The sequence below is a fragment of the Castanea sativa genome, chromosome 11 (genome assembly GCF_040712315.1).
Source record: "Castanea sativa cultivar Marrone di Chiusa Pesio chromosome 11, ASM4071231v1".
In the NCBI taxonomy this organism is placed as follows: Eukaryota; Viridiplantae; Streptophyta; class Magnoliopsida; order Fagales; family Fagaceae; genus Castanea; species Castanea sativa.
The window spans coordinates 36078896-36091631 of NC_134023.1; the positions used below are offsets into that span (position 1 = coordinate 36078896).

Sequence of the window (12736 nt, forward strand, 5' to 3'; positions counted from 1 at the left end):
AGACTCTTTGATTTTTGCACTCAATAATTCACTTGCCACAAAAATTTTAAAAAATAGACGATACATATGGCGCAAAGTTGAATTCTAATTAAAATTCAATTTAGAATCTAATTGAATTTAGACTCTTTGATTTTTGCATCTAATAATTTACTTGACACATAAATTTAAAAATTAGATGAGACACATGGCGCAAAATTAAACTCCAATTTAGATTTTTAATTAGATTTTCTCTCAGTTTTGGCTATATATATGAATTTACTCTTCTTTTTTTTTTTTTTTTTGACGGTTGATTTATATTAGACTTCTTGTCTTTTGCACTACATTAACTCACTTGGTACAAGAATTAAAAAACTTTTACGTAGGGTAAAATTAGATAATAACTGAAATTTAATTTAGAATTTAATTGGATTTTTTCCTAGCTTTGGCAAAATAAAAATTTAGTGTTTAGCTTTTTGGTTTTTATCTTAGCTTATTTTTTTATAAAATAATAATAATAATAATAATGTCAAAAATATTTTAATTCAAAATAAGCTACCAAAAATATATTTAAATAGAAAAGCTACCAAAAATATATTTTTTTGGTAAACACAACGCAAATAAGCTCATGAAAACTATGAGGTTCCCAAATGCACACTTATTTATCCGAACATTTAGATAGAAAAGACACCATTTTTTTTTTTTTTGAGGAGTCAAACAAAAAAAAAAGCTACCATTTTTTTTTTTTGGTAAACACAATGCAAATAAGGTCTTGGAAACTATGAGGTTCCCAAATGGACACTTATTTACCAAAATATAAATGATAATTTCTCCATCTCAAATCCGAACTCCATCTACTTAATCTAAAGATTCTAAACGCATGGTAAAGTTAAATCAATTCATTTAGCATTTTTGGGGTTATTTTTAAAAAAAAAAAAAAAATTGTAATTTTAAATTTTTTGTAGAGTGTTTAATACGCAATTCCTGCCAAAAAAGATATGTATCAGAGAGTTTTTAATTGGCTATTTTTAGAAATATATAGAGAAAAAACTTAAGATTTTGAATCTTGAAAATTAGAAATTTGATTTATTTGATCCCATTGTTCAATTTTTTTAAAGATCTAGTGAGTTTTATGGCAGGCTGACAAAATATAATTGGAGCCTAAGGTAATAATGTTAAGTGGGACCATTGTATTTAATATTTATTAATTTATTTATTTAATACTTACATAACGAAGGTTAATTTGATGAGTTAAAAATAATAATTTTACAAATTAATATTGACCAAATTAAAGTTTCCTTTTTTTAGAAGAACCAAACTAAATTTAATTTCATATAAAGAATCAAATATCTTGGTTCAAGCATAGAAATTTAACAAATAAATGAAAATTTATTATTCTGTTAGAATAGAGGTTTATTTTATCTTAAATAAGATAATGCATCCTAATAAATTTTGATTTTGTTGTTAAGAAATAGATAGATATTTTTTGGTGTGTGACCAAGTGAAAGATTAGGTGGGCATTGTTGACAATCTATCGTGTAGGATATTGGCTTACAAAAATTATAGCATCAAAACAAATCCTCCCCCCCTTTCCCCCCCAAAAAACATATGGGAAAAACTTATAGTTTTCAATTGGGTTGAGTTCTTGTTGGTATAATATATTAGAAACCTTTTTGAAGGTGAGAAAAATAGTACATAACACCTTAAAAATGCTAAGGGTACTACAAACTTTACTACATAAAGTGCACAAATTAATGGGCCAAGAATGTAATTAGTGGACTTCAACCACTTAATAAATGAATATTTAAATTTTTTTGTGATTGTTAACACCAAAAATTTGTAATATCTCTAATATCATTCAATCATTTTGGGTTTTTTATAAAGGGAAAAATCTTTAAAAAATTCGGGGCCTTAGGCCTAGTTCTAAGTTGCCTAGGCCTTGAGCTGCCATTGTAGTATGGGAGGGAATTTAAGATCATCTCAAAATTTAGATGCTAAAATAGAAAATACTCTTAAATTAAGCTAGAATATTTTCTCAAAAAAAAAAAGTGCACCAGAGTCACAAGAGTAGAATTTTTATCTCAAATTAAATATAAAAAATGCATCAAGAACTTGTGGTTGGATATTTATTATTTTTTAAAATGCGCCTTTAAGAAGACTCTTTTTAAAAAATCTTGGAAATGAATCATTACTTTGAGCACATATATTTATTGTGATTGTGTTTTTTTTTTTTTCCCCAAAAAATAAACAATATTGTTAAATAAAACTAGTCTTATCACAATAAGTGTTTTGCGTGTGCGATGAAGCTTTTTTTTTTTTGGTCTAGTGTCATAATATTCCTTTAAAAAAAATTGGATAATTTTTTTTTTTTGAAAGGAAGTTTAGAATAAGTTTGCTTTGAAGACATGGATTACTAGGAGAGTGTCCTATTTTGTAGGCATTTTAAGTAGAGTTAGAGATATATTTTTACCAAATTGTCCTCAAGTTTTTTTTTTTTTTCCTTTTTAAACCTAAGGTGTACAGGTATTTTTGAACCAAATAAAAGTTTAGTTCAAAGAGGGGGAATCTTCTTATAGATAGTACTAGTCTCTAAGCACGCGTGTTGGTCGTGCTCGGAGGCTCTTCTATTTTTTAGGTATAGGTTAATAATTTACATCTATTATAATATAAAAATATATTTTTTTTAATTTTCAAACAAATGAAAAGGATAAATTTAAAAATATACTGTAACTGTAATTTTTTTTTTTTTTTGAACGTGTGTTTGAAAGTGGTGTAGGAAAAATAAGATGAATGTCACTACATGAGGGGAAAAAATGCTAAATTTTATGAGTTCTCTTAGTTTTTAGTTTTAAATTTTTTAAATTGGGGTTTTTTACTTTTATTCAGATGAAAAATGAATAAAAAAGCTATATTTTAGGGAATAAAAAGATGAACGTGAAGGAAAAAAAATTCTAAATTTTAGGAGTTCTCTTTTTAACATTTATGACCCTATTTCTAAGAGAAGTTAACCTTCATTAATAAATGTATTTTTGAATTATATAAAAGCTTAGTTTATAAAGGAGAATCCTCTTATAGGTTGTGCTAGTCTCATCACACGCATGAAGCTTTTTTTTTTTTGGTCTAGTGTCATAATTTTCCATTCATTTAAATTTTTAGATTATGATATACCAACCAAAAAAAAAAAGCTTTAAAGCTCTCATTTAGAGAGATTAATCTGTTTAGACTATTTTTCAAAGTGAATTGGGGATTTTTTTTTTTTATCAAATTTTTTGATAAGTTTGTTTTGAAAACATAGATTAGTAAGAAAGTGTCCTATTTTGTAAGTATTTTAAGTAGAATTTGAGATATATTTTTACTAAGTTATCCTAAGTTTTGTTTCTACTTAAGATAGGGTCTAAAGATATTTTTAAAATGAATAAACCATTCATTAAAGCAATCAACAAACTCCCTCCACAACCACATCAAAAAAAAAAAAAACTCTCTCCACAACCAAAATCTTTAGCCAACAACCAAACTTAGCTAGTTGTGCTTGTGGGCAGAGAAGACCAGCTTTAATTGGTGATGACAGAGTTGCGTTTCAATATTTAACAAATGCATTAACCTCCCCCTACATTACAGGAGAAACCCACCTTCGATTTTAAACAGACAATACCCAAATAATGTCTCTAAAACTGGTTGTTACTTTTCTTGTCTTTCATACGTACTATATTGTTCTAATCCTTTTCGAGTCTATTTCAAGCACTAGGCTTCCTTATTTATACCCAACTTCAATCTTCTCAACTGCATTTATTTTTTCCCGTAAGTTCTTTCTCTTATTGTTTTATTTTTATTTTTATTATTATATAAATTTACCCCTTCTTTTCCAGCTACTTTTGCTGCTAGTTTCATTTTCATAATCTTATTCTTCTTTAGCTTCCATGGAAGTAGAACCCAGAAATGCACCATGATCAATGACTTGTTTTAGAAGCTTCTTTGTTCTCAACTAGACATTTAGTGCATTAGTTTTCTCATATAACACAAAGCCTTAGTTTAGGATTCTTACAAGTTTTCCAATATACATGATACATTTGGATTCTTGGTTTATTGTTGGACTCTTATATCACCTTTCATTCTTAATTTTAGCAGGATTTGTACGGAAACAAAATGGCAGGAATTTCAAGCTCCTTCCTGGGATTTTTTATTTTAGTTTTATGTTGCTGTGCATCCAACATGGTACAAGCAACAGAATATGCGGTATACAAAGACCCGAAGCGGCCTCTTGGTGCTAGAATCAAGGATCTCATGAAGAGAATGACCATTGAAGAAAAGATTGGTCAGATGGTCCAAATTGAACGTGCCAATGCCACTGCTGAAATCGTGAATAAATTCTATATTGGTATGCATATAGATTGAATGACTTCGATTATATATTGCATTGCCTGAATTTTTTGAGCAATAATTTCAGGAATTGTGGTTTTGAGGTTTTAATAAATTGAAAAAATGGTTATTGCTATAGGAAGTGTTTTAAGTGGGGGAGGGAGTGTCCCTGCTCCTCAGGCTACCCCACGGCAATGGATTGATACGGTGAACAAAATTCAGGAAGGGGCTCTTTCCACTCGTCTTGGAATCCCTATGATATATGGAATTGATGCTGTTCATGGCCACAACAATGTGTACAATGCAACCATTTTTCCTCATAACGTGGGCCTTGGAGTCACCAGGCAAGTGCATGAGGTTTGAATTAGCATTTTTACTGAAACTTCATTTTCTGAAAGTTATCAGAAATATAATTGTACCTAAAAAAGGAAGTTTTGAATGCTTTACACAAACAAATGAATTAAAAGTTAGAAGAAAAAAGCTAATCCAAACTCACCTGAAAAATTTCTAAATGCATATATAGTCAATATTAGATAAAACCAGGTATGCATTTCATGTATGTGTATTTTATTGTATTTAATTCTTGTTTACAAAATTTTATTATAAATTTGCCTGAATAATATTATTTGTAATTTTCCTTTGACAATAAATAGAACGACTTAGATACGGGTTCGACCACTTAAGATCAATATTATAACAACTCTACCCCTTTTAGGCACATCTAATGCTGATCTTGCCTTTAATCATTTTTATGTATCCTATATTGATTGAAATTCACAGAAAATATGATGTTTTTTTATATAAGTATTTTAGCCTTATAAGAAATGCAATGCTTTTAGATTCTGAATACAATATTTCTGTTTTGTATTCAACATGTAAACTAATACGATCAATCCATTATTCTGTGATACTCCATGATGCATAAATTAAACTTGCTATACACATTCTGTGATCTACTATAGGGATCCTCAACTTATAAAGAAGATTGGGATTGCAACTGCACGTGAAGTTCGAGCCACTGGAATTCCTTATGCTTTTGCTCCATGTATTGCGGTAAGTAAAAATTTCTTCATAGGAATGAACTGTATATAAAAAATAACCTGAACACCTGTATTTGTTCTTAAAAGTTTAGCACGAGTAATTTTAGTCTCTGACATTTAAATTGATTGCTTAGTCCCTTAATGACAATGTAAAATGAAAAATTGACATGACATCACTCCATAGGACATCTAAAAGTAATTATTTTGAAATTCGATAGGGAATAAATCGATCACAAAGTCTTTTAGATACTAAAGTTGATCGCTTTACATTAGACTAAATGAAATCATTTTAAAATTTAGATACTAAAATCGCTTGTGTGCTAGACTTTTATCTTCTTTTTTTTTTTTTTTCATTAATCGTATATTCTCTGTTAAATAATGCAGGTCTGCAGAGATCCAAGATGGGGTCGATGCTATGAGAGCTACAGTGAGGACCCCAAAATTGTCCGGGCAATGACTGAGATCATCTCCGGGTTGCAAGGAGATCTCCCTGATAAATCTTGGTTGGGCAGACCATATGTTGGAGGAAAGTAAGAATTAGTGTCTCCTTTACTTTACTTTATTTGATATTTGTTTCAAAGATTGGTAAATTTCCAAAGTTTTGCACTCTGTATGTACAAAACCTTTATTATAAACTAGTGCCAAATATATGTGAAATCCATACCAATGTTAATGATTACATTGCATACAGGGATAAGGTGGCAGCTTGTGCAAAGCACTATGTTGGTGATGGAGGCACAGTCAATGGCATTAATGAAAACAACACTATAGTTAGCCCGCACGAATTGTTCAGCATCCACATGCCTGCTTACTATAATTCAATCATTAGGGGTGTTTCTACTATCATGGCATCCTACTCAAGTTTGAATGGAGTGAAGATGCATGCAAACCAAGAGCTGTTGACTGGGTTTCTTAAGAATAGACTCAACTTCAGGGTAATTTCTAATTTAGTTTTAGTAGTTTTTATAAATTCATTGTCAATTTTAGTACACAAATATTATAAACTGACATGACAATGAATATATTATTGATACCTCAACAACATAAAAAAAAAAATTCTTAATTTCTCTTTTGTTTTGTATTTAGAAGTTGGCGTTTCAATTTGTAAAGTTCATGTAGTAAATTTTGTAAAATCCCATCACTCTCTTACAAAATATATGCATGAGAATATTTCAGGGTTTCATCATCTCAGATTGGCAAGGAATTGACAGGATTACCTCTCCACCACATGCAAACTACACATATTCTATTCAAGCTTCAATTCTAGCTGGAATTGACATGGTCAGTCACAAAACTCAGCTAAAGATTTCTTCAAGTCATTTGCATGGTTCCCTTTTTTGTTTTTGTTTTTGTTTTTTTTTATTTTTATTTTTTTTATATAAACTGAGTTTCTACAATTATTCCTATATCATTGGAAACCTTTGTGTAGTCTTGCAAAGATTTTCTAATTTTGTAAAAATTTATGACAATGAATCTTCAAAATTCAGATATGTTCCCTTATGAGAATTCTATTTCCTTATCCAATAAAGCGCGTTTTTGCTTTGTTTTCATGCTGCAAGGAATTTTTTTTGAGAGCAAAGAGAAAAGGATTTTATGTCACTGTTACATAAAATCCTAAATTGCAGTATGAAAATCTTGAAATGTTATTTTTCACATACTGATATAGCTTATTCATAGTTCTACCAGTTTGGTTGATATTTGTCTAAAATATTGCTATAGTTGAGATAGATCATAGATGCCTGATTTCATATTTGTTGCAGGTCATGGTTCCTTACGATTACCCAGAATTTATTGATGGCTTGACCAATCTGGTTAATAAGAATGTCATTCCCGTGAGCCGAATAGATGATGCCGTAAAGAGGATCTTGCGGGTTAAGTTCGCCATGGGTCTCTTTGAGAATCCTCTGGCTGATGACAGTCAAGCTGATTTTCTTGGAGCCCAGGTCAGCTACTTAATATCCCAAACTAATCTCTTTTTTTGGGACTAATTTTTTAACTTTATAATCTTTTTATTTATCATGGTTAATTTTTCCATGAGTTTTTATTTCCTTTTTTTATTTATATAATAACTACTAAAATATAAAATCCACTATTGTTTTCTTTTTTTTTTTTTTTTGTTGATAATTTGATAGTTGTGGACTTGGGAAGGGAAAATTTGAACCCTAATTGTCTCTATTGTAAATACAAGAAAGTACCAACTAGTTTATCTACAAGGCTCTTGATTATAATCCACTATCTAATTCATATATAGTCTATAGATTTTGACATAAATGGCTTGTTATATTTTGTATTGGTCAACTCTTCATCAAATTCCATGTTATTTCAATAGGAACATAGAGAACTTGCCAGGGAAGCTGTGAGGAAATCACTTGTTTTATTGAAAAATGGAAAGTCTGCATATGATGGGCCTGTTTTGCCCCTCCCCAGGAAAGCGCAAAGGATTCTTGTTGCTGGAACTCATGCAGACAACTTGGGCTATCAATGCGGTGGTTGGACTATCGAATGGCAAGGACTCAGTGGCAATAACCTCACTTCTGGTACATATACTCTACCAATGAACATTGTATTTTTCCCCCCAATAATGGTCTACCTTCTGACTATTTCCTTGTCAATTAGGTTTGTGTGCAAATTATAATGAATTCCATGTGATGTGTGTGTGCGTGCACAGTAGCTAAGTTCATACGGGAGAAAAACCAAAGAGGCAAATTTTACTTTTCATCCTAATTTTTCTTGGAATTAATCCCATAGCTTGAGAATTGATGTGATGACAGATGTCCACTCTAAATTAAGGGTTATCTTGGACAGAAAATTGCACTAGTGAACAATACATGAATTCTAGGTCTACTCACTGTGTAAAAGAATTAAAATAACTAAATTTCCTGCATATGAGAATCCACCATCAGACCAATAAATTGAAACCCTAGAGTAAATTTCCAACACAAATCAAGCATGATTGTAAGACTTGACCAATTTGCAAGATTTTAGGTTGGAGAAAAGCATTTTTGCATCTTGAGGTATGTCTGTTTTGCTTCGGCTGAGATTAGTAGGTCTTATTTGTATGATGTATACATGTTTGTGCTGGTTCTCAATCTGAGTTGATAGGGCTTGTATCTATGTGGTGTGTGTGTTGTGTCTCTATTTGAGTTGTTGTATTTGTATTTGTGTGATTTATATATGAGATGATCAATTTTGCTCTATTTTTAAATATCTATTGTGATTGTTCTAATAAGGATTGTTTTTTTGGAATATGTTCATGATTAGGGTATGCATTGCATGATTATTTTTCGATTGAATTTACTAAGATATGATGACAATGTATGCTACGTATAATATGGTATTTTGTGTATGTAAACGAATAATTAGTAGAGTTGGGTTGCATGTGCATGCCTTGCTGCTTTGTGTTTGTCGTACATTTGTTGGGTAAATATTCGAGAGATTGTTTGATCTGGTTTATGCCGGCGATGATATATCCATGTATGATGAGCCTTTTGATAGTTATTGTTCATCTTCTTTATTTTTTAGTGAGATTATAGTGATTTTTTTAAAACCCTCTATGCTCTATACCCATCTAACTTCAATTTACTATCTATCACTTGGTATTAGGTGCTTGATAGTTGATGTAGTTATGACCCTGCCATTAAGTTACAACATGAAATTTTAACATGAAACATCCTAACTCTATTCATCCATATTGGGAACCACTTTTTTTTTTTTTTTTAACATCCATATTGGGAACTAGTTGGTTCTTTTGGGGGTGCTTTCATTGTTCACCATAAAGAAAAAGTGCTCACTTTAAGTGCCATTAATAAAAATGGATGATTTTCGTGTTTTCCAAATTATCTCCTTTTGGAAAATTACATTTTGGTTATTCTCCAATAATGCATCTGCCTTCCATTTACCATTCAAATTCAGCAATCTATCTCATTGAAAGAACCACTATTTTATGACAGGAACCACCATCCTCAAAGCCATTAAAGACACTGTTGACCGAAGCACCCTAGTGGTCTTCAATGAGAACCCAGACCCTGCCTTTATCAATTCCGATGACTTCGCATATGCCATTGTTGTAGTGGGAGAGCAACCATATGCAGAGACTAATGGTGATAATTTGAACCTCACTCTCCCAGCTCCGGGACCAGATATAATCAAGAATGTATGCAGCCATATCAAGTGCGTTGTAGTTGTCGTCTCCGGGCGTCCCCTTGTGATTGAACCATATCTTCAATCAATGGATGCTCTTGTGGCTGCATGGCTCCCAGGTACTGAAGGTCAAGGTGTGGCTGATGTTCTTTTTGGTGATTATGGATTCACTGGCAAGTTGGCTAGAACTTGGTTTAAACGAGTTGATCAACTCCCAATGAATGTTGGGGATGCACACTACGATCCACTCTTCCCATTTGAATTTGGACTGACAACTCAGCCAATAAAACAAACGTAAACAACCATCTCCTACAGGAAGAGGTATTTTTTGTTTCCATATAAGAGGTACACATGACTGTATCTTTCAAAAGCTTCTAAATATGTAAGATGTTGAAATTTTCTTTTCTGCCATTTCTGTGTATACATGATTGTACCTTTCAAAAGCTTCTAAATATTTGAGATGTTGAAATTTTCTTGTCAAAAGCTTCTAATCTGACAAAATTTGTTTGCTTCTAGAGTTGCAAATGCATCAAACTTTACGTTTGAATATTGCAATTTCTTCATAGTGCCTCTCTAGAGTCACCACTATGAGTCTATGACATTGATGTTGTATTTGCTTTCCTTTTGGAGTGCAAGCCTTAGGAAGTACTTTGTTACATGAGCTACAGGATCAACACATCATTGCAGCTAGAATATTGCACTTTTTTGCCCAATTGCTTATATTATATTGGCTTAATGATGAGTTAACAAATTGATTATAAAATTGCTTAAAGATATAGCTAATACTCCATTAATTTCCAAGAAAACATAAGAAAAGAAACATTTTTACAAGAAACTTCAAAGAAATTTCTCTCAAGTCACACAAAAGGGAACAATGGGCCATTCCCATTGTATATATAGTATCACAAGAGTAAGGCTTTGTTTGGGAATTCAAAAGGGAATGGAATAAAATGATCATAAGGGAACAGAATGGAATGGAATAGAACGTATTTAAGCAAGGGGAAGGAATAAAAATAAAAAAAATGAAATGGAATTAAATGACCTTGATTGAACGTTTTAAAATAAAGGAATGGAAAGTAATGAAAATATATGGAATATAAGTAATCTTATTTGGGACTAACATAGAGGGAATGAAATGGAATTATTTTATGACAATATTACTATTAGACCTCTATTTTAAAATAAATAGTTGAATATACAGGGGTATTTTAAGAGATTTGGTAAAAAAAAATTTCATTAAATATAGTTTTATTCCCTCCTATTTCTCACAATTTTGAAGGAATTAAAATTTGAGATTTTAAGGGAATAGAGAAAAATGAGTGTTCCTTTCTACCCATTCCATTTTCTCCTACTTAAACTCTCAAATAAGGGAATAAATTTTTCATTCTCTATATTAAAACTCCCAAACAAAGGAACGGAATGAAATTATTTTATGACAATATTACTATTAGATCCCTATTTTAAAATAAATAGTTGAATATATAGGGGTATTTTGAGAGATTTAGTAAAAAAAAATTCATTAAATATAATTTTATTCCCCCCCATTTCTCACAATTTTGAAGGAATGAAAATTTGAGGTTAAGGGAATAGAGAAAAATGAGTGTTCCTTTCATTCCCTCCGTTAAAACTCTTAAACAAGGGAAGGGAAGAATATTATAAAATTATTCTTTTCATTCACTTCCATTTCATTCCATTCCATTCTATTCCCTCTTCTCAAATGGGGGCTAAAAGTTGCTACAGTAGCTCTCTTGAATAATAGAGAGCACTATAGCAATTCCGATAGCAACTTCAAATGTTTTTCTCTCTTAAAATAATCCCTAGTTGAATAAAAATTATTCTTTCTCTCTCATCACTTTTCTCTTTCGTTCTTCACACTTTCTTGCTTCTTTTTCTCAATGGTTACAAAATACAACATACCACAATTAGAACAAAAACACAATCAAAATATTCGAAAACAAAAACAATCTTTCTCGTAAGCCTAATGAAATTAGAATAATAAAAGAATAAAAGAAAAAAGAGAAAGACCCATCTAGGCTGCATGTTGTTAGCTGTGGGGAGGAGCACAAGTTGCTGTGCAGGCGGAGCAGATCGACAACAAGGCTTTGTATGGTGTGAAAGACATCATGAGAAGACGAAGATGACTTGATTGTCTCTCTAGTGTGAAGGATCTCTATGGGTCTTTGTTCTCCACCGGTTTCCTCTCTCTATTTGATTCTTTGAGTTTGTGTTTTTGTTTTGGGATGAGCAGGGATGGAGGTAGTCTTAGAATATACTAGGTATTAATTTTAGAAATTTTTTCTATAAAATTACACTTTGCCCCTTCAATAATATCATTAATTCTTTTAAGAGTGATATTATAGCCACAAATGTTTCTACAATATATTTTACAAACTATTGAGATAGCAAATTTTTATTAGTTTTTATCTAAGCCTATCCCTTACACTGCTTTTTTGCTTACTAATAACCACTTACCACATCAGTAATTTGTAAAAACATTTTTAGCTCTAACATTTTCTTTTTTAAAACCATAAAAAAATCTATAAATTTAAAATTTATAACAAAATATTCAATCCCAAAAAAAATTAGCCCAACAACAAAAATTACTCATAATGAAGCTAAAAAAAATTAAATCTATTCAACCAATTTTACCCAAAAACACGCATCAAAGTCAATAAACACACACACACACACACACACACACACACACACACACCCCTTAGTGGCTAAGCCACCACATATAACTAGCAGCAAAGTCTCCCTCCTAACTACAAGTCTGGCTCCATCCCTGGGGATGAGATATTTTCTATTCTAAACTTTTGGTATGCAGTGAAGAATGGGGTTGCAAATTATAATTTTAAAGGAGTGTGTGGTGGAAAAATGGGTTGTATATATGAAACGGGTGTGTTCGTGTGTGGTGGAAAAAATGGGTTAATGATAAATTAGAAAAATTATTGCCCCATACTTTTTTCTCCATTTTAGAAAAACTGATAAAAAGGCTAATGATAAATTAATGAATAATAATAATAAAATTCCTAAAAAAATAATAATAATAATCCCAAAACAGGTAAAATTAATGAATTTTTTTTAGAGAAAATTAAGTTAATGAGCTAAATTCATTTTAAATCACATAAATTTGATAAATTTCAAGACTAAGATAGATTTGATATATTTCAAAATACATAATGTAAGGACACAAATTGATCCACAATCCAAGATGTTGGGAC

The 12736-nt window shown here is 30.9% G+C and overlaps 1 protein-coding gene across 1 annotated transcript; it reads left to right on the plus strand.

The window, feature by feature from the left end:
• Positions 1-4119: 4119 nt before the first annotated feature.
• On the plus strand, positions 4120-9874 carry LOC142617431 (uncharacterized). Its single transcript, XM_075790304.1, has 9 exons — positions 4120-4351; positions 4472-4676; positions 5295-5385; positions 5757-5902; positions 6064-6307; positions 6549-6653; positions 7133-7315; positions 7702-7909; positions 9323-9874. The coding sequence occupies exons 1-9, from the start codon at positions 4120-4122 to the stop codon at positions 9808-9810; spliced, it is 1902 nt and encodes a 633-aa protein (XP_075646419.1). The 3' UTR covers positions 9811-9874.
• Positions 9875-12736: the final 2862 nt, after the last annotated feature.